Source organism: Onychomys torridus, chromosome 1 (genome assembly GCF_903995425.1).
Source record: "Onychomys torridus chromosome 1, mOncTor1.1, whole genome shotgun sequence".
Classification (NCBI taxonomy): Eukaryota; Metazoa; Chordata; class Mammalia; order Rodentia; family Cricetidae; genus Onychomys; species Onychomys torridus.
This window is the reverse complement of record NC_050443.1, coordinates 44,198,777-44,221,791: the sequence shown is the minus strand read 5'-3', so window position 1 is coordinate 44,221,791 and position 23,015 is coordinate 44,198,777. Positions and strand designations below refer to the sequence as shown.

The window sequence follows — 23,015 nt, the reverse complement described above, 5'->3', positions numbered from 1 at the left end:
CTCTTGAGGATGGCTGCATGCTGGGGATTTCCTCATCATATGGTAGGATGCTCTGGGTCACTGGATCCTGTGGGAACTAATCATTGGAGGGAGTGTAGGCCAGATCCTGTGTCCCTATGGAGAGAGGGTGACTCTCTGAACTGAGTACTGTGTCCCTATGGAGAGAGGGGACTCTCTGAACTGAGTGCTGTGTCCCTATGGAGAGAGGGTGACTCTCTGAATTGAGTACTGTGTCCCTATGGAGAGAGGGTGACTCTCTGAACTGAGTGCTGTGTCCCTATGGAGAGAGGGTGACTCTCTGAACTGAGTACTGTGTCCCTATGGAGAGAGGGGACTCTCTGAACTGAGGCACTGCTGTTTGTTGTACAGGGATTATGGGGTGAGTGGTATTTCCCCGAAGTTCAGATGTTGACACTTCACTCCTGTGTGTCAGAATATGACTGTTTTTGCAGCTAAGGTCTTTCAAGAGATTAAAACTCCAGTGGTCCCTTACCAAATATATCTCTGTACAGTGAGGAAATTGTGGTGTCTCATGATGCATGTCTGTGATCTCTAGCACATGGCAACTGAGCAGGAGGACACCAAGTTAGAGAAGCCTGGGCTTCATAGAGAAATGAGAGGGGGGTAATTTAGGGTTCACAAGACCATGTGAGGATGCAGAGAGGGTGGCCATTTGCAAGCCAAGGGAGAAGGTCAGAAGACTGCCCCCTGAGGAAGACTTAGATCCCAGAGTGGAGAGAGTTTACCCCTGCTGTTTGAGCCCCAGGCTGTGGTGGTGGTGGTGAAGTGGCCATGGACTTTAATGAGACCAGTTTTTCAAGCAACTAAGAGCGGTCGAGTTAAGCCAAAAATTCACAAAACTATAAAGCCAAGTCACCTGTTACCTCTTGGTTTTCGTTCTCTAGAGACCTTGATCTATATCAGTCCTGGTGCCTCTGGAGGGACCGTCCTCACAGAGGGTGGATTCCAGCTCCAACCCCCCCCCCCCCCCCCCCCCGTAGCACCAAGCCACAACATTGTAAGGACCATGAGTGGCTTCTACAAGAGCTTCAAGGAAGCCAGGAGGCACTGTGGTGGTTTGAATGGGAATCCCCCATAGGCTCATAAGCCTGAATACCCGGCCCTCTGTTGGTGGAACTGTTTGGGAAGGATTAGGAGGTGTGGACCTGTGTGAGATTCCCAGTATTCTCAATCTATCTCATGGCTGTGGGTCAAGATGTGAGCTCCCAGTTGTCCCTTGGCATCATAGACTCTCTTTGGAGAGTTCCCTCCAAACACAGCACTCAGTTCAGAACAGCAACAGAAAAGTAACTGAGATGGGCACCCCCCACTGAGGACCAGCCAGAGCCTCAGGGTCACCGTAGGGTCCCACTCAAGTCCTGACATGATGGAGGGCTGCTACAGAGGGAGGTGCCTGGCCTGAAGCTCTGCTCACTGTGCTGCCCTGCCAGCACTAGACCTATACAGGAGGAGATACAGCTGTTGGTAAACAGTGTCCATCCTCAGCTCACCCAGCGCCCAGTCATCAGGACAGACCCATGGACCACTGGCCAGTCGGCAGCACCAGTAGGCATGAATCCAGGGACCCTCGCTCCTGCTTATGGCTTCTTCAGCATCTTGACTTGATAAATAGATTCCTTGAGAGCCTTCACAGAAGAAATGGGGAAAGCACTCATTTCCCAGGACCATGCCACTGTGATGGCTCTCAGGCCTCAGGGGAAGGACATGCTTGGGACTCTGCCACCGTAGTATCTCTCACCCTGCTCTTCCAGCTGGGACCCAAGACTTGAGGTGGTAGGATCTTGAGTAAGGCACAGAATGGCCCAGCACATGTCATCACAGCCAGAGGCAGGCATGCTGTCGGACGGCTGCAACTCCTCTTCCCTTCTTGGTACGTCCCAGCCCTTACCCCTACAGTGACAACAATCTGGGTAACTTGTGCTGATGCATAGATCCTTCTCCTTGCCTCAGGGATGCTTGAGATAGGAGCCTGTGATCCTGGGTGTTTTAATTAATTAATTAATAAATTGTTTATGTATACAGTATTCTGTCTGCATGAATGCTTTACCGGCCAGAAGAGGGCACCAGATCTCATTACAGATGGTTTTGAGCCACCATGTGGTTCCTGGGAATTGAACTCAGGTCCTCTAGGAAGAGCAGACAGTGCTCTTAATCACTGAGCCATCTCTCCAGCCCTGTTATTTTAATTTTTTATTTCTCTCTCTCAGCTGCAGCCATGGGACATAGGGGTGGATAACCAGTAAATTTGGCTGCATAATGGCTTCATGGGAACTTCTGCCAGCAAACAGGCAAATGAAAAGAGTTACCTTATTCCCAAGCTTCCTTCTGAAGCTCTGAACCTTCTCCCTCTCTCTACAGCCCCCTGCCACATGCAACCATTTCTGTCTATCTGACTTCAGCTTTCCCCTCTCTGGCAGTGGGTGGGCTTTGACCCACCTCACCTTAACTCCTGAATGAGTGGGCGGGCTCTCCAGTGTTGGGTGGGCCACTTCTGCTGACTCTCACCTTCACTTACCTTAACTCCTCCCACTCATTCTCAAGCTGCCCTGAGAGGCATAGACTGGTTTGGAAGCAGGCTAGGATCCATGGAAATAAGTTTATAGTAATCAGGATGGCTCTTAAGCCAGAGATCAGTTTATAGCCTGCCTCCTGGCAGGTCTACCTGCCTGACAGAGGACTAAAACTTAGGCATCTGGAGAGCAAAGCTCCTGTCCCACAAGCAAAAGTGTCATCTGTGGCACTTAAGGTATGCCAGGGGAGAGAGATAAAAAGCCTGAGGACAAAATTGCCAAGTGCTGGCTTATGCTGGCTCTCGAAAGCCGTTGGGTCCCTGTTTTAAGTGAGAGGGAAAAAAAAAAAGAAAAAAAAAAAAAAAAAAAAAAAAAAAAAGAAAGGCCACGCGGGCTAGTGCATGCCCTGCCAGGCCAGGCCATCAATTGAGCCTTGTTCAAAGTGACACCTAGAAAGACAACTGGTCATCTGCCCACAGGCACCAAGAGGCAGGGGGACAGACAAAGACCTCTAGCAGACCTAGGCTTGGCCACAGGCTCGCAGGGAACCCAGAACACAGCATGGAAATGATCAGTTTCTTTCCTTCTGGACACCACAGCCATTAACCCAGTCCTGGGAGTTTTGGGGTCTCACCTCTCCTCTTTTCCCTATTGTCGGGATAGGGAGGACAACCTCACTACCCACCCACCAGATTTAATTGTACTTTCAGGGTTACTTAATGGGAAAAGATTTTCCAGCTAAGATGGGAGCTTTCATTTCATTGCTCCCTCCATGTGCCTCACTCCAGACTCCTCCTCATGCACACAGACAGGCCCTGATCTTTGCCTTGTCCCTAATTCCAAAGAAATAAGTTCTCAAGTACCACCAGCTTTTCTCTTCCCAGTCCCCTCTTCTAACTCACTGCTCAGCTAATGGTGCAGGACCACCACAGAACTGGAGTCCAGAGATCATCAAGCAAGAAACTGTAACAGCTAAAAGGTATTTACACCCCCAGACCCAAAAGTGTCTGGGTTCTATCACCGGTGTCTCCTGGATGCTAAACTAGTAAAGGAAACAGGTGCCTTAAATAAATCTGTTTCTGATAAAGCTTAAAAACATGTTCCAGTCTCTCTGTCTCTCTCATTAACACTAACCAACATAAGCCAAGTACTAAACACTACAAATGTCACTAATTTTCTCATGGCTGCTTCTTAACATGTTCAAAATTTTTCCCAAGCTCCAGGAACCAACAGGTTGGATCTACTTCAGGCTTTTTCTGTCTCACCAGCATCCTGTCAGACACAAAAGCAGCCAGAGTGCCAAGCCGAGAGGGATGGCCGCCTCCAGGGCAGCAGGACAACCCCTTCCCAGGACACCTGTCTACCTCAGAAGGCACCCCTCCCTATTCCCCCTCAAGAGCCAACTGACACCCACCAAGTCAGCTGGAAGCAGTTTTTTTGGGAGAAACGACACCCCTAGCCCTATTCACTCGCTTTTTTTTATAATAAGCAAAAGTCTGGAATGTTAGGATCCTGCACATGCGCAGCTTGGAGTTTTGTGTCTCGCGTCTTACATCATCAGCAGGTGCTGGAGACTACAAACCCACTGCGTGGTCATGCAATCCCCGCCTTAAAAAGCTGGACGCGGACCCCCCCCCCCACTCTCTCTGCTCTGCTCCGCTCCCTCCCCCATCTTTCTCTCTCACCAGGCCTGGTCCCTTCCCCACACCCATTTTCCCTCCTAACCAAGCTCTAAACACTAACATTGGGTTCTGCTGTGGCCCGTGACTTTTCCTCCGGTAACCAGTGCCACCAACCAGCACCATTTTACCATCACCTTTGTGCATCGAGCCCACACAGTAGACACTGTCTTTAGCTGTCTGCTGTCAGTAGCCACTGGGGCTGCCAGGCTGATGTTCAGGGATCTCTGTGCTTGTGCACACCACCCCTAATCCATGGTTCTCAGAGCACAAAGGAGCTATGACGGAATTGAGACCCGCAAGGAGAAGCCAGGAAGTACTTCCTTGAAGCAGAAAGGGGAAAGTTTTCAACTTAATAAGGAAAGAAAATTGATCACGCTGTTACTAAGGTCCCCAGCCACAGTGAATCTATGTGTAAAGTCCACAGCTAGTTTTGCTGCTGTGCCTGAAGCTGCCGGAGTCCACACACAACACTGGTGAGTGTCTGCAGTGGGGAAGGCCATACACAGGGACAATGTATTCAGGGTTTGGGCCATACAGGATGTCCACAGGCATCTCTTCAGTGTCTCCCTTGGATGATGGCAGGGCCACTGTTGGTAATACCTCTGTGGAGGTGTATCCTCTACAGAGTCTGCATTCTCTCTAGGGCTCTAGCCTGGCCTGTGAGGACTGGTAGGCGGAATGTGCAGTTCTGGGCACATAGTGGCTTTGGAGGTAGGGCCCGCAGGCACTCTGAGGGGACCTGGCAGCCATAGAAACCAAGAGTTATCTGCACTATGCTCTGGGGTCAGAACCCAGACTTTGGAAAAAGCTTGTCCCTCAGCATCCCCACTCTGCCACATTTCCTAGAGGGATGCAACAACAGTACCTTCCACAGCTATCATTTCACTGGAGAGAGCTTTACAGTCATCACAAAGGCATCTGGAGGCTGCATCTGGAAGACATCTGGGGGCACCTGAGATTGTGAACTTGATGCTGACCTCAGGAGCTCTTGGGACACTTGACAAGGAGACCCATCCCTGGCCCAAGCCACATCCCAAGGAAGGCTTCTTTTTCCCTATAAGGGCTACAGTACGAAGGGTGGTGGCCTTCATGTGCATATTATTTCAGCAACTTGGAAAGCTGAAACAGGAAGATCCCTTGAGTCCAGGGGTTTGGAGGCCATCCTGGACAACAGATGACCTCATCTCAGACCAAGCCAAAACAGGAGCAAAACAAAACCCTAGGAAAGGAGGCAGGCACCACTGGTAGCAGGGAGACAGGGGAGGGCAAGGTTCCTCCCAAGCTTTGATGATGAAAAGCCTCTTTTGGTGGCCAAAGGTAGTGAGTGAGTGGGTGATAAGGAAGAGTGATGAACCGTCTGTTACCTTGGCTACCTGGACCTATTTCTGACTACACCAGCTTGTGAGCTGGGGTTTGATTTGGCTTTTGGGGAGAGGGCCAGGGATATTTCTACCCCCTGGATTCAGAGTCCATCCCATAGACGTGCTGACTGGCCATCATATGTGGAAGGGTGCTCTATAGCGGCTGGAGGACGGAGTGCCCTGGACACTTGTCTGTGCCCCACCTTGCCAGCTGTTCGCAGGAAGAGGAAGGATGCGGAGGCTCTGATACACTCAGTGTAAAGAGTCAGGATGGTCACCCCGAGCTTCCTGCTTGTGGAAGTCCTGAACCAATCACTTGGGGTTTCCTAGAACTATTTTTAAGGGCAGGAAACCTAAAACACATGTTGACTCCTTGACCTTCAGTCTCCTGAGGAAAATCTTAGTCTGTATGGAAAATAGAAGTGGCAGTCTCGAAGCTTGTCCTTCCCATTCAGACACTCACATATCCATCATAGCTAACATTGAGAGCTTTGCCAGCAGTGACAGCCCCCACTGTGAGTCAGCCCCACTGTGTCTTGCGGATAGCTGCAATTGTGCACTGTGCAGCAGGGGGCGCTGGTCCCATCAGCCCATCAGCATTGAGACAGCTTCTCCCAGGAAACCCAGCTACAGTGATCTACAGATAAAGTGCTGACTTTTTGGTTCAAAAGTGAGAGTGGGCAAGCCTTTTATGAACAGTGCTGGCAAATCAGGCCAGTAGGCCACACTCTCTCTGCTACCCCATTGCAAAGCACTCACAGGGAAAACGGCAGGCAATGAGTTTGGCTGTGTGCCAGTAAATCTATTTGCAAAGTAAGTGGTGGGCCACAGCTTGCTAATACTTGCTCTGAAGGGATTTTGTTTTCCAAATTCATCTGAGGTGGATGGCATCTATATAAAAGTTCACACAGAATATTAGCAATGATTAGCTTTACAGTTAAAAATCCCTCTATGGACACAGACGACGTGTATTTCAAAGGGCTAGAAAAGCAAGGATTTTGAACCTAAGAAGTAATAAATGTTGGAGGAGGTAGATATGATTTCCCTGACTGGAGTATTACACAGCATATATACTGAAACACAACACGAATGCACATGATTTTATGTGTCAGTTAAAATTAATTATGGAAAATTGACATATGCCTGTGACAGAGACCAACAGCTAAGTAGAGGCGGGGCACCACTCATTTCCAACGTGGTTTAGATGGACCACTGTCTCGAAAGCTACTATGCTAGTGAACACATGCATGCCTACTGAGCATGGCTATGCAGAGACCATGGCTGCTCCCTGTGTGTGCATGCGCTCTGGGCAGTTGTCCACACACAACATCTCCAGAGCCTCCTCCGTCCCTCCACACCACCTTACCCCATGCTGTCTCAGGAGCTGGACAAACCTTGTTCTCTCTGCTGGTCTCTCTGTTCCATGGACACCAGGGCTGAGAAGTGCGCTTGATCGTAGGCCAGGACCAGGGGCGAGCAGTGGCACCTGTTGGGAGGTACCTCCAAGGGCAGGTAGATCCCTCCAAATGGGATGGGTGCAAATGCTGTGGGCACAGACATGGGCAGAGGTGGAGGGGAAGATGGGAAAGGAGTCCAGAGGAGGGAGGGGTGGGTTGGTGGGGGTAGAGGGAATAGGGGAAGCAGAATTAGTGCTCAGGGCCAGGACTGAAGGTTTCCATGGTGATCTGTCTGGGTAGCCTGCTCCTGAGAGCCACGCCATAGTCAAAAGAGTGCAGGGGTCAGGGCGAAGACCATTGCCCAAGATGGTCGGCCATGTCACCAGCTTGTCTAAGTCCATGCTGTCCCTTCTCTTCTGGGGTCACTGGAAATGTTCGCACACTGGCAGGATTTATACTTCCTGGCGCATATTTTGAAAACAACTTCTATAGAACAGAAGGGACTGGCCAGAGAGCCCTGGTACCGAGCTGCAAATCAGGTGGCACATGAGAAGTAGAGATGCTGTCTTTGTGTGATGAGCTATACCATCCTGTTCATGTTCTTAGGAAGAACAAGGGAAGAGAAGCCAGAAAACCATGTCCATGAACACCTGTCCCAAGCAGTAGCTGATTCTTTTCCTTTCTTTCCTTTTTAAAAAAGATATATTTACTTATTATGTATAGAGTGTTCTACCTGTATGTATGCCTGCAGGCCAGAAGAGGGCACCAGATCTCATAATAGGGTTTTATGTAGCCCCGACTCATTATGTAGCTGAGGATGACCTTGAACTTCCAATTCTTTTGGCTAGGCCTCCCTGAGTGCTGGAATTACAAGCAAGTACAACATACCCATTTTACGTAGTGCTGAAATGGGACCAGGGCTTCGTGCATGCTAGGCAAGCAGTCTAGCCACTGAGCCAACCCCCCCCCCCCCTCCCCTCCCAGCCTAGCAGCTGGGTTGATCATGAAGAACATTGCCTTCGGCCTCAGAATGGGGATTTCACCTTCCTTGGAGCAGGGCACAGGGGCCTTTAGAATGGTCTCTGAGGACCTCTTAGTCACCAGCCCCCAACTCAATCTGTACTGGGCAGGCTGATTCTGCCCACATAAGAACCCTGTTTTGAGGGCTGGAGTAAGGACAGGCTGCAGAGGGCTGCTGGCTCTGGTGCTGGGCAGCAGGGAAGAGGGTAGTGCTAGGTAGGATGCACGTTCTGCTAGCCCCCTGCCTTCCCAGCAGCCACCGCCATGCTGGTCTTTCTCTGGCATGAAACTGATGCCTGACTGGCTGAGCTCCGGGAGGTCCATGACTTCTACTATGGGGTAGATTTAAATTTAAGTGGAGCTGAATGAAATGCCACAGGGTCACTTGACTGGCATGCTGTAGTAAAGAGATGTGGACAATGCCATCTTTAGAAGTGACAAACAAGGAAAAATGGCGTCAGGAGTAAACTGGGTTGCATCCGTGCTGCCAAGGAGAACGGAAAATGAACCACAATGGGGGAGGTGCCGGGAGCGGGGTCTGCCGAGTGGGCGGGGTCTGGTGATAGCTCTCCCGGCTCTCCCTCTTTTCTGCCTCTTCAGAGCATGCCCAGCCCCGTGGAGTCTCGGGCAACCTTACTATGGGCCCCCTGGACTCCCAGAAGCTTCAGGCTGAGGGATGACATGTGAGGGTCTCCACCCTGTCTCCGGCTGAACCTGAACGGGGATATTGTCTAGCCATACTGGGGGCTTCAGTGTGCTTATCTATCTGGGGACGGTTGTGTGAAGGGCTGAGGGAGGGGCCATTCAAGAAGTCGTGCATGGGCCAGGGTCTCTGTGGACAGAAAATAGCAGCTCGGCTACCCCTGCCGTCCCCAATTCTTCACTGCCCTCCAGAGCCTCCACACTCTGCCTTCCTACCTCTCCTCTGCAATACTCTAGCCTGCAGAGCCTCTGGGACAGGGCCTGAGCCCTCGGGAGGGATCTGTGTTGTCTGTGGTGGTTAGGAAGATTTCTCATAGTCACCTGCTGGTGTCATGCAGGACAGGTGGTCAGTGCTGTGCTGGAGGAAGAAGAGACCTATGAAGTAATGCTATTTTTGTGTATGTCTCGGAGCGACATGATGACTCTGCCTATGTGCAGGTAGATGCCACCCTTTCTGGACCACCATTAAATATGGCTCCTTGAGGATCCTACCTTCGCCACCAGAGTCTCTTAGCATGGTGTCTGCCACCACCACGATGGGTCTCCGCAGTATGTGGGCTAGGACAAAGACGTGGAACTCTTCCAGGCTTTCATACACCGGGTCCTCAGAGTTGTCCACACTAGGAACAAAAGAGAGTGATCTTGTCACGAGACTAGACTGGCGTGGGGAACAGAAAAGGCAGGGACTCTGAGTAGGGACCAAGAACCCCCAAACACTGGACCCTATCTACCAGGACCTGAGGGACCTTCTAGGAACAGTTCCTGGGTCATGAGAAAGCTGCCTGAATCCTACCCTGAGGGGAGGAGGTGGTTGACTGCACAGCTGCACACTCAACCTTCCCAGTCTGGGTTCAAGCTCCTGTCTAGCCCTGGGGGTAGAGTAGGCCCCAAGAACTGCTGTCATCCAGACTGTGAGACACTGGGTCAGGAGACTGTGATCTAGATGTCCCTCAACAACAGGGCCACCCTCCAAGGGAAGAGAGCCAGAGCTCTAGATGGTGGGAACTTGTATAAGTCTCCTGGATGTGATGACAGCGTACAGCAGGAGGCGATGAACTCTACTCTATGGCTTTCAGTATCCTGCGGCTTCTGGAGTCAGCTCCCCAAAGACATCAAGGGAGCAGGGATGGCTGTAGGCCCTGGGGTTACTGGGGTAACATGAGCTCCATGTTCAGAGTGCTGACCGACTGCCTCCATCACTCCCAGAACAAAGGCTGTAAATCTCAAAATGTACCACGCCTTTGGGGGAGATTGGATGTTACATTATGGTTTTCTTTCTTTCTTTCTTTCTTTCTTTCTTTCTTTCTTTCTTTCTTTCTTTCTCTTCATTCCTTTTTCCTTCTTTCCTTCCTCTCTCTCCTAATTCCTTCCTTCCTTCCTTCCTTCCTTCCTTCCTTCCTTCCTTCCTTCCTTCCTTCCTTCCTTCCTATTTTTCCTTTTTACGTGGTGGCCAATGAACTTAACAGTAAAATATGTGGCAGCAGCCAGAAGTAACAAAGTCACACAGATCCATCTGGAAGTTATTCTCCAGCTTTCCATCTCTACTCTGAGCGGGGTCAGAGTGCTCCTTGTTTATAGGGCCACCTTTGACATACCAGGACATAGCCGTCAAAATGAAGGGCTAACATCCAGTCACCAGGCCTGATCACAGTGGTCCCAGCAACCCTTTAAGATGCAGGACCTAGCTCAGGGTCATGAGCTGCTTTCTCCGGGTCTCTTCAGTCTCCTTCAGCCTGCAATGCTGCTCAGTATTTCTACAACTACAGGTCTTCTGAGACGTTGAGGAGTGCAGGGCAGGTGTCTTGTGGACCTTTCTCAGCCTGGGTCTCTACATTACCTCACCATGTTAGCCTAGGGTTTGCCAAGTCATCTTGGACTGTCCTCTCAAGTGGTGTGATGTGCAGGTTGTCCTACCACAGTGGTGGGGCCTTGGTCACTGGCTCTTCTTCCTCACAGAGCTGCTCAGATCACCTCTGTAATCAACACGTGTTCCACAGGGGAGCTCAGAACCTCTGCACATCTCCATTCTTTCACAAGCTTGTTGATAGCACTGTGCATTTCTGGTTCTATACTTTTATTAAATTATTTGTAATCCATTTATGATATTATGATCCTCAGCTATGCTTTGATTTGCTCACAGTCGCTTATTTCAGCTTGTTCTGTGTCCTTATGACATCTACTTGTTATTCTTTTGGATCAGTTCCTTGTTCCCTGGCACAATAAGCTGGACCATATGCACAGCTGTCCTCTCTGTGGCTGGGCAGATGGGTGCGAGAGTTGTGCTCCTGAGGACCAGAGTTAGGACCCTCAGAACCCAGGCACAAAAGCAGGCAGGTATGGATGCTGCCTGGATTCCTGGCACTTGGGATTCAGAGATGGGATTCCCAGGGCCAGCTGGTTAGCTAAGGCTAGCCAAATTGGTAAGCTCCAGATGTAGTGAGAGAATGTACCTTAATAATAAAGAAGTGGGCAACCGAGGAAGACACCAGGCATTAACTTTGGGCTTCTACATGCATCCATGTGCCTGAGAATGCACATCTATTCACACCTTCCCCAAACAAAACCTAGACAGCTCTGTAAGTTCTACACCCAAAGATTCAACCAACCGAGATAAGAAGCACATTGGATGCACTTTTTCATATTCCCTAAATATAATGCACTTTTTTCCTTCAGAAGTGCCTAGTTTCAGGTAACTTATTATAGCAATGGAAAACACTATCATACTGATCACGGTTCCTCTCTCTTCTCCCACCTGCGCTTCCCAGAAGAGATTTGGTCTCCTTGGTGAGTGTGGGAAGTTCATCAGTGAAGGGAACACTGGACTGGAAGGAACACCCGGGGACTTGGAGGGCATGGAACAGACAAGAGCTAAGTTCTCAGGAACAAGTCTTGAAATATGCCTGCCCGGACACAGGATGGACTGTTGGGGCTGAGGTGTCATCTCACTAAAACACAGCCATGAGCAACCTGTAGGAATTGTGAGTTTCTGCACTGAAGAGTCTCAAGTTGGAACATGTTCCATATGGTGCCACTGCAGGCTCTGTTGGACCGCATCCTCCAGCTGGAGCCTCAGAGGGCTAGGACCAACAGGCCCACTGTGGTGGGGTGTTGAGAGCCAGAGGCTACCTTGGCCTGTGACTCTGAGGCTGGCCAGGAGACATGCAGATCTGTGTTCTTAGTGTCAATATTCATTCTTTGTGTTGTGGCAGAGACCTTTTCTGGGGTGGTAACTTTCCCTTCAGGACGAAAGAGCAGAAATGAAATAATGCACCTTCTGAAATTTCATGGCCAAATGTTCCACAGTGTGCCTGTTGGTCTGGCCTGCTGTTCATTCCCACAGTTGGCGCTGACCTGCAGGAGCAAGCTCTTCTTGAATGCATACAGTGTGCAAAGCCTTTGTGCGGAGAACACACACAATAATCTATGGAGTCCACTGGGAAGTGCCGGGTGGTTCGGTAAGCTCTTGCTTCCAGGGGGACTTGGAAACACAATAGTAGATGAAAGGAAAGCTCTATAAAAAGCAGCTGGTATTTTCACAGTCCTGTGTATGCAGTGACCACTGACGCAGGCCACCTCCAGGCCTGGCTATGCCTTGAGTCCCCTAACTACTATTGTTTTCTTTGCAGGATGAGCCTGAGGGAGATAGGGCTGGGCAGCTCTCAAGAGCTCATGTGTAGGGAGCTTCGGTATATGTGTCAGGCCTCCCCTGACCTCCCATGTTGCCTCATCTATGATGGACACACACTTCCCGCCTTCTGCTGCCTGGCTAGCATGCAGGGGCACTTCCCCTCCTCCCCAAGCAAGCTCTGCAAGGCCTCGGGTGGCCAGGAGCTCTGGAAGACCCAGGGAGAGCAGGGGTAGGGGGGGGGGGGGGGGGGGCAGCACTCACCCACCACCCGTGCCGCTGCCACTCTTGCTGAAGTGTGTACGAGGCTCGCTGGAGGCCAGTTTTAGCAGCTCGGTCCACTCTCGCTCCCATTCCTCCTCAGTGTACACCAGCCCTGACTGGCGCGAAGGGAAGCTGGTTCAGGAGGCGGCCACTGCCGCCTGCCTTCACCGCCTCCTCCCACCCAGGCAGCCCTACCAAGCCACCCAGCTGGGACTAAGCCCCACTAGGACCCCACCTGGACACATGGGTTACTGTCCCCTGGCGGTCACCGTTAGGTATTTTCAGACACCCCAGCCCCTGATTTCAGAGATTTTGGAGTCCTCCAGTCATCAAGGCCACTCCCGGTGTACGTGGGAATGAGCGACCCTGGCTAGGGCTGACCAAGGCCCAGTTTAAAAAGCCACCAAGCCATTTTACCCCAAGTACAGGCATATTTTTCTTGTGGAGGAAAGTGCTAGTGTCACCATGGCTAGGCGCTGCTGAGATTGCCTCTGGATTGAGGGGGCCGAAAGCGGCACAGAACAGTGCGTATCTACATAATTCATCACTCTCCATGCTGGGACACTGTTAAAGCAAAGGAAGGCACTTTCCTAACCACACTAGCATGGGAGGTGTGAGTAGGAATGTGCTGCTGTCTGCCTGCAGGCGTTGTTGTAACAGGGCTCCCCTGTTATAGCACAGTTGGAGGCTGCTCCCGAGGTGGGTCCTGTCTCTGGCAGAGGCGGGTACCAACCTCCTTGTTCTGCTGTGTCTGCTGCCATCTCCACCTCCGCTTCAGGGCTTCCCGCTCAGCACCTGTCCTCATCATAGTGTAGAGAGCTTTCCGCAAAACCAGGTCCCGGTCGTGGAAGCCCCACATTCCTGCAGCCAGGAGGTCATGAGGGACAGAGGAGGAAGGGACATGAGGAAGAGATGAGCCAGGGGAGACTCAAAGGGTCAAAGCCCAGCAGGCTGACCTCCCCCATTGGCGCACAGGAAGGAACTACCATGTCAGGCAGCCGTTTAGTTTCATCATGGCCTCTCAGCCCTCCCCCATCCCCATGCTCTATGCATGCTTCCCATCAGCTCAGATGTATGAATGAAGCGGCGGCACTTCCTGCCCTAACGAAACAACAGCAAGTAAAGGGTGAGTGCTGCCTCTCTCTGGGACCTAAGGCTACCTCTGTCTCCTGCAGGATTTTCTGGAGAGGCCAAATGCTCACCATAGGTCTTGTGTTTGGGTGAGAGAGTGCCTCTGGGGACAGGTTAGTCACATGTCCCCATGGAAGGCCCAACATCTGCATGGCCAATAGGACTCTGGCTTCCCTAAGGCCCACTAGAGATGATGTATGAAGTTCTAGCCTAGGGCATCTGGGCTCTCTGAACAGCGGTGTCGGTTGGTACCAGGCACATGTTTAGGGCATTACGGAGATCTTACTTCCTGGGGAGAAGGACTCTCTTGAGCTAGGTGCTGAGGGACTAAAAAGAAGAACCACCTATCACCGAGTACATCCTGTGGGTGGCTGGCACAGTCAAGAAACCCAATCAATGAGAAGAGCATTGGAATGAGCTACAGCCATGGCTACAGGGGGAAAAGGAGAACCCGTCTAGCCATCAACTCACTCTTTTACCTCTTTACCATCCATCCATCCATCCACTCATCCATCTACACATCCACCCACCCATCCACCTCTATCTATCCATCTCTTCATCCTATATTCATCTACTCACTCACTCACTCACTCACTTTTTTACCACCCACCCCACCCACAACCACCTTTCATCCATCCATCCATCCATCCACACAACCATGCATGCATGCATGCATCAATCCATGCATGCAAACATCTACCCATCCGTGCATCCATCCACACAACCATCCATCCATGCATGCAACCATCCATCCATCCATCCATCCATCCATCCATCCATCCATCCATCCATCCATCCATCCTAGGTGCTGGGAATGTTCATGGCACAAGAAAGTTCCTACAATCTGTGAGCATATATTGTGGGGAAGTAAGAAGTGAGGTAGGTATTAAATGAGCATGTAATGTACAGTGTTCACAACACAAGGGGAGACAAAGCAGGTAAAAGTAGTGAGACAGGTTCACTCATTATGGTGTGAGTGGATGGAGATGTCCACAAAACGTTTGAATGGGTGAAGAAGGGAGCTGAGTTGCCATGCCAGGCAGAAGCCTCTCCCCAGGCATTGGTGCATTTGAGAAAATTAAAGGTGGGTAGGCCCAGGGTGGAGGGGACGAGGCAGAGAAAGAACAGGCCAGCTTGCAAATGAGCGGGGAGCTTCTAGGGTGTGACTGGAATTGACTGTGGGCTGTGACCTCTAGACAGGCAATAGCCAAAGACTGCCATTGGCATAGTAGCATCTCAGGCTTTTGTCTTTTCCTACAGCATGGATGGAGAGAAACTACCACTACTCTTCTGTTCTCATGTTCAGACATGCTTGCCTCCACTTTCCGGCATTCCCTGAGCTCGCACACAGGCTCTGCTTTCACAGCTCTTTGAAGGTCTTTTTCACACAGGGTTTCCTTGTTTCAAACATATTTGCCTACCTGGCTCCATGACAATTGTCATTTATTTTTTTTTAAAAAGATTTATTTTTATTTGTGTACACACAGGCACACACACGCATGCACATGCAGTTTTCTCAGGGGCCAGAAGAGGGCGCCAGATCATCTGGAGCTGGAGTTACAGGTGGTTGTGAGCCTCCCAGTGTAGGCTCTGGAAACCAAACTCTGGCCCTGGCTCTGACTAAGCTATCTCTATAGCCCAGTGACTGTTGTTTCTATATGTGCCCAATAATCCTGCTGAGTGTCAGGCCTGCTCAGCAGGTGCTCCCCGCGGTACTGGGCATTGTCACAGGGATGCTTCTGGTAGTTCTGGAGGTATGGAGTTTTGCTGTGTCAGCACAAATGCAAAGTAAGTACAGGCTGAGAACACTTTTGTAAAATGCCTGGGTCAGAAGGGCTTTTGATCTGGGGATGTTGACATACACAGACACCTTGGGAATAGAATGAGAGTTTAAATATAAAGTCCATTGCCGTCACCTATGTACTTCGTGCACAGACCTAAAGGTAATTTCTGTTACATTCTAATGTGATTTTTGCATGAAACAAAGGTTTATGTTGTGAAACTTCCCATGGTGTCACATTGGTGCTCAAAAAGTTTCAGATTTTGGATTTTCAGATTGGGGTACACACCTTTACTGGAATAAAGGACATGTGGGTTTGCATGGATAGCAAGCCTGTGTCCAGGCCAGCTATGGCCTGACCTCTCCTGCAGGTGGAGCGAGGCTGGAGGAAAGCCTCAGAGGCCCATCATGCTCATGGAGAAAACACCACCAATTGAGGTGCTGGTGAGGAGGGAGGCTCTGCAACCCCAGGTGTCTGAGGGACAAGGCATCTCCAGCTGGAGCCTATGCAACAAGGGTGCCAAGAAACGTTTAGATGAGAGTGCCTCTCTCTTGCGATCTGTTCTCCAGGTTTCTAGATTTTTTTTGTGTGTGAATAAAGTGACTAGTTCTAGGAATACAGTACTGAGTACTCTAAAAAATAATAACTCAATGACTAAATCATGGTTTGGGAACAAAAGGCATAGGAAATTCTTAATGAAAATTTAAGATTGTACATCCAAAAAGATATGCAATTATTTGTCAATTAAAAATAAAAAGAGATGTTGAAAAAAGTGAGTAGAAAATAATGGATTTTGGAGTGAACTTGGTAGGACTATAGTACTGGGAGGTAACATGTGCCAGTGTTGATAGTGGGCCTCAGCTGGGGTGGGGGTGGGGCACAGTGATGTTGGTTTTCTTGTGAGTAATGCCAGCCGCAGAGTGAATTCTCTATCTTTCCTTCCTCCCTTCTTTCTACTTTCAACTCTGTCATGGTTTATTTTTTCTCTTTTTGTGGTGGATAACTCCATAAATGTTCAATTGATAGTAAAAGTGTAAAACTCTATATGGAAGTTTACTGAGATACAAAGAGTTTGCTATGCAAACTATTTGAGTGCCTTAATCTAGCTGTGTGATTTTTTTTTAAAGCTTTTATTTGTGAACTTATTATAGTAAAGTAGTTAATTTTTTAATGTTTTGTTTGGAGTTTTAATAACAAATTTCATTTAGTTCAACATATCAAAACATCATTTTAAGGATATAGTCATTAAGAATAAATAATAAGATATTTTATGTTGTTTTCCACATGATGCCTCCAAAGTCTAGGTGCATTTTAGAATTATGTAGTGCGGGATTCCTGTCAGTGTCTGTATGTGAGTTTCCCCACAAGTTCAGGTGACTGAATGTTTGGTCTTCAGATGGCAGTTCTGAGAAACTGTGGAACTTTTGAGAAGTGAGACCTAACCAAGGAAGCTGCTGGGAAGTGAATTTTTAATTTATTCATCTATCTATCTATCTATCTATCTATCTATCTATCTATCTATCTATCTATCTATCATCTATCTATCTATCTATCTATCTATCTATCTATCTATCTATCTATCTATCTGTTCATCTATCTATCTATCTATTTATCTATCTGTTCATTTATCTATCTACATATCTATCTATTTATTTATCCATCCATCCATCCATCCATCCATCCATCCATCCATCCATCCATCTATCCATCCATCCATTTATTTATTTATGGTTTTTTTGAGACAGGGTTTCTTTTTGTAGCTTTGCGCCTTTCTTGGAACTCACTCTGTAGACCAGGCTGGCCTCGAACTCACAGAGATCCGCCTGGCTCTGCCTCCTGAGTGCTGGGATTAAAGGCATGTGCCACCAACGCCCAGCTTAAAATTTTTAATTTAAAAAATTAAAAAAATTTTTACTTTGAGATTTTTAAAAGTTTTTTTTGAGAATTTCATTAGAGTAGTGTCATTACTCTACTGTCTGCTCCCTCCAGCTCCTCCTGTGTCTCCCTCCCCAGCTCCTTCTCAAATCCATGGCCTCTCATCTTTTTTATTGGTACATGTACACATAGAGGTGTATAGATACCACTCGCTGAGTTCACCTAGTGCTGCTTATATGTACATGTGTTTAGGGCTGACAGTTTGGGATTGGGAATCTGTTAGGGAGCTCGTCCCTGGAGAAGATCGAGTCTGTTTCTTGGCAGCCTTTGCTTTGATCATTGTTGTGTTTGGAGGCAGGTCTGGCTGTCTAGCTCTGGCTGTTGTGGAACTCGCCATGTAGAACACACTGGGCTTGAACTCATAACGATCTGCTCCCTAGAGAGCTGGGATTAAAGGTGCGCACAACCACGCATGCTCGATGGCAGTAGCAGAATGTGCTGGCCCTGCTGTGGGGAGGGAGCATGGAGTGACTGCCTGTATCTTTCCCATGGCCGCCATCACACCCATGGATTTTCTCTAGGTCTCAGGGCCTCTGGGCCTCTCTGGGCCACGTTCTGAGGCACTTTGCTCAGAGCTCTTTGCAGTGTCCCCTCAGCCTGCCATGTACTGAGCAGGCCCCACTGTGGTCTAAGTAATGTGTGGGTCTGGCCCTAGATCAGATCACATTTAACTGGAAGATATCTTGCCTAATAAGAGTCATGTTCTTATCCCGGGGTCTTGGTCCCTTGACAGAGACAGTTCTCTAGGACTGATGAAGAGCCATGGACCTGCTGTTCAGGCCCCTGGTACAAATCTAGACTTGCTTGTCACCCAGAGTCAACCCTGTGCCTGAGAGGGAGGACAGATCACCGAGACCCCGAGTTATCTAATATTGCCATGCACACCTGTCTATCTGCTGGTGTGGCTTCCTGGGGAAGTGAATGCGCGTGCTGTGGACCTGACTGTCATTACCTGAGTATGCCTACATCTGTCTTCTCATCACAGATTGCCGTCCACAGTCAGTCCCCAAACTACCCGGCGCCACACACTGCTCCCAAGTCTTGCTGCTGGAGCCACATCCAGCATAGCTCTGCCTCTGAACACCCTGCCATTTCCGCCTTTGTGTTTTGTCTCCTGCTTGCAGTGTCTTCTGTCCTTTCAAGTCTCAGGAAAGACACAGCATCCTCTAGGACGTTCCCTTAGATTGCTTCCGAGCACCCTCTCTACCTGCTGTCCTTGAAGCTCCTGCTCAAGGTCTCTTAGCAAGACAGGTATTTACCCCACAGTGTTCTGTCTTGTCACAAACCCAGCCTGACCAGAAGGGCCAGGGTGTCACAGGCATTCTGATGACAGCAGCATGCGTGGCTCTCCTTGTTAACCATGCATCACAGAGCCCCAGGGCCCTGCTGGCCTCTCTTGGTGCCGAGGTGCTTACCCAGTGAGGCGGCATGTAAGAGGCAGTTCCCATCCCCTGTCGTGGCCAAGGGAAGAAGCCTTTTACAGCTCGTGCACACAGTAGACCACCAGTTCAGGCGACCTGGAAAGGAAGTTCACTTTAGAATAGCTGAGAAAGGAAGAAAACAGGTGTGTGTGTGTGTGTGTGTGTGTGTGTGTGTGTGTGTGTGTGTGTACACGCATGCGCGCTCGTGTGCATGCATGCTGCACAGTCCCAAGTATTAATGGAAGATTTATTTTTCTCAAACTATAAAGAGAAAAATGGGGTGGGGGTGGGATGGGGTATAATAAACTTTTCTTCTCCTGAGACCAAAAGTTACATAGTTTGTCTCAGTGTTTGTAGAGTATTTAAGACAACCAGGTGAATGGTGAAGAACAAGAGACCACGGAAGCAGATAAGAAGTATACTCTTCCTTAAAGGTAGTTAAATCTCAATACCAGTGAGCTTTGACAAGGCAGTGTATGCACTGTAACACCCAGAACAAGTACCAATGAGAAGGAACTGAGTCACACTCAATCCAATCCTAGTTGGGCATGGTTGGCACATGCCTATAATCAGTGCTTAGGTTGGGGCAGGAGGATTGCATACTTGGGGCCAGTCTGAGCTGTCCAGTGAGATCTTGTTTCAAAGACCAACCAATCAACCAACCAACCAACCAACCAATACTATACAATACACCTTGATACTAGGTGAAGGTAGCAAGAAATATAGGCAGAAATCTCTCATGAATATGCTGCAAAATTTTCAGTGTGTAAACAAACAACTCTCAGATACAGACACCAAGAATTACACAGTATGACCATGTGAGGCTAACTCTAAGGGTGAAAAGTTGGCTCACTACTAAAACATCGATTAACTAACATAATCATAATAAGCTACAGAAAAGCAGTTCAGATCATTATACACAAATGGAGAAAAACCATTTAACAAAAGTCAATACTCACATTTGTGATTAAGACTAGGGAGGAGCTCCCAGAACTTGATGAAGAACACCTGCAAGCCCATGCAGTATTCCAAATGGTGAAGAACAATTGCTTTTCTCCTAAATGAGGGGAAGCCCAGGATGCCCACTCGTACCACGGGCCCTTGTACCAGAATCTGGTTGGATTTAAGACCCGCTCCATGATACAGGACACATACCTGGTACTGTTAACTGGAGTAAGACTCTGTGGTTGGGAAGGCCATAGACCTTAACCTACTATTATTCTGCTAAATGAACATAGTATCAAACTGTTCTCTAAATATTTATCTTTATACCCATAGGTTGGTGCAGATCTCAGCCTTCATCAGAGAAGCTTTTTTTTCTTCGATAGATGGATATTAATATAGAGACTAATAACTGGTCCAAGTGCAGAGAATACGAGACTGGAGTGCTCAGCCCTCAATGGGACTCTGTAGCATACCTCCATGCTCTGGGGTCATCATGGAAGGGGGCAGACGGGTGGTGAAAGAGTCAGAGGTTGTACAGGACTGCAGGGAACAGTGTTCTCCTGATGTGGCAGGCTCACCACACACAAGAATCCACAGCAGCTGCGGCTGCATGTAAGATGCTTGCACAGGGGCAGGCAAGTCACAACTCCAGCATGGATAGCAGAGGTCACAAGTCCCACCCGTGGCCGAGGAGCTATGGGCAGCTGCTGGTGGAAGGAGAATCAGTTTTTTTTTTTCCAGGGCTGTGGCCCCTGATAGGCTCCCCACGTTGCTGTGGATGGCTGTACGGCCATGTGCGTACTGTCTACACTAATCAGATCCAGTGGGTTAGAGGAAAGAGTAAACATGATTCGGAGGGGGAGATGGTGGTGGGGCTGCAGCCGGTGGTGAAGGGGAGCAAGTGGGGGTGGGCTTGAGCAGAACAGATTGTTTGTGTTTATGAAGTGAGCAATTTAAAAACAAAGAAAAGCTGTACTTTAGAAAGGCGAGTAACCAACAAAACCTTAAAGAAAAACAAAAATCAGAACAGGTAAAGTCCCTGGTTATGTAATTGATTATGAAGAAACAGTATTCACAACCATGTAAACTTACTGCAAAAAAGACAAATCAATGGAACAAACGTGGATTTGAAAGCAGACCTATGGTTATGGTCGAGCAATTTTCTTCAAACCTGTGTGGATTATCAGCGGAGGAATGAAATTAGCCTCTACCAAGTGGTGCAAGGGTTGGTGGATACATGGGAAAAGACCTTCAATGTCAACTTTGCACCATAAGCACAAATTAACTAGAACTAAATCATAGCCATAACCATCAAACTAAACTTAGAAGGATTCAAGGGCTCAAGTAAAAAGCTGAAACTTCAATATGCCCAGAAAACGGGCAACAAAACATTATTGGGGTAGTCAGAGGAAAAAAAAAAACTAGCACGTGACTTTATCAACATAAAAACTCTCTGTACACTCAAAGACATCACCACAAAGTGAGGGGACATGCCCCTGAGAGGGAGTGGCAGATGGGCAGAGCAAACAACCTAATAATGGGCACGGGACTTAACAAGAATTTGACCATGGGTTGGGCGGTGATGGCGCATGCCTTTAATCCCAGCACTTGGGAGGCAGAGCCAGGTGAATCTCTGTGAGTTCAAGGCCAACCTGGTCCACAGAGCAAGATCCAGGACAGGCACCAATACTACACAGAGAAACCCTGTACTGGAAAAATAAAATAAAATAAAAAAATTGCTTAAAAAAAGAATTTGATCATAAAGGAATTATAGATGGTCAAAAAAGACACAAAAGAAGCCAGGCATGGTGGCACATGCCTTTAATCCCAGCACTTGACAGGCAGAGGCAGATGGATCTCTGTAAATTTGAGGCCAGTCTGGTCTACAGAGTGAGTTCCAGGACAGCCAGGCCTATAAAAAGAAACCCTGCCTCAAAAAAAAAAAAAAGACACAAAAGGTCCTTAATATTAATATCCATAAAATAACACAGAAAGCTCCTACTTCACACCCTTAAGATCCGTCTGTCACAGTGAGCTCTGGAGTCACACAGCAACTAGACCTGTTGTATGTCACAGCTGGGAGTGGAAATGGTAGGATGATCTTGGAAACCCTTTGGTAATTGCTAACAAAACTAAATGTATGTATGCCACATGATCCAAAAATTCTATTCTTGGTTATTTACCCGAGAGAAATGAAAATGGAAGGCATGCACAAGCTCACTCAGAGCAACCTACTTCTCAAAGCCAGTTGCTAACAAATTGGAGGTTTTGTTTCCGGCATAATCAATACTTAGTAATGATGATCTTGGGCTATGCCTTTAGTGAATATGTATTAGTCTATTTTCTGGTACTATAACTGTACTTGAAACTGAAAACAAACCAAATGTCTTTCTTTAGCATATATATATTTTTCTATATTTTTTTTTGAGCTGAGGATTGAACCCAGGGCCTTCTAGCAAGCGCTCTACCACTGAGCTAAATCCCCAACCCAGCATATATATTTTTATTCTTGATAATTTCATATATATTCTTGACTATATATATACACATACATACATACATACATGTATATATATCTATAAACATACATATATATATATATATGTATGTATGAAATGAATTTTGGCCATTTTTATCTCTACCTCCTTTTCTCATTCCCCTTCCTCTCCTACTGAAGTCCCCCTCCTTCCCAACAAGTTCTCCTTTGTAGTGGGTAGCCATTCCAGCCTTGGCCTGGAAGTTCCAACCCCCATTGAGGCTTTGGTAACGGTCACACCTACAAGGCTGGGCAGAGAGAGGACGCTGAAGACCCAGGATCCAAATGAGAAGTATCTCTTGGTGCCCAGACCCTGGACGCTGGAGGCAGACCAAGCAGAGTTCTTCAGAGAACACTGCCGGACTGCGCCATACCTTTGCCAGACCCTACAATCTACCTATCCCTTCATTTGTAAGTTACGCCACAAAATAAACCTCCCTTTTAACTATGTGGAGTGGCCTTAATAATTTCACCAATACCCCTTTAACTCTGACAAGTGTGTGGGCTTAACTAGTGCTTCTTGCACAAGCATGGACAAACAGTTATTTACTGGAGCCTGGGCAACTTACCAGTGGCTACACCATTGGACAAAGAGCCATCCCACTGCCTCAGCCACCTTTAACTGTAAATTGTCCCTCACAGAGGGGTGGGGCCTCAGGAGTCTCTCCCTAACCCATGATGAAA

At 48.4% G+C, this 23,015-nt stretch overlaps 1 protein-coding gene across 7 annotated transcripts in view; it reads right to left on the bottom strand.

Annotated features, from left to right (window-relative positions):
• Otud7a (OTU deubiquitinase 7A) overlaps positions 1 to 23,015 on the bottom strand; it is a 314,162-nt gene that overhangs the window by 22,144 nt on the left and 269,003 nt on the right. For all 7 annotated transcript variants that reach the window (XM_036188083.1, XM_036188116.1, XM_036188073.1 and 4 more), the window contains 5 exons: positions 18,845 to 18,946; positions 13,316 to 13,443; positions 12,583 to 12,698; positions 9,186 to 9,313; positions 6,969 to 7,118 (listed from right to left, as the gene is read on the bottom strand). In XM_036188083.1, the coding sequence (XP_036043976.1) occupies positions 6,969 to 7,118; positions 9,186 to 9,313; positions 12,583 to 12,698; positions 13,316 to 13,443; positions 18,845 to 18,946 (624 nt within the window). The remainder of the gene's footprint in view (positions 1 to 6,968; positions 7,119 to 9,185; positions 9,314 to 12,582; positions 12,699 to 13,315; positions 13,444 to 18,844; positions 18,947 to 23,015) is intronic.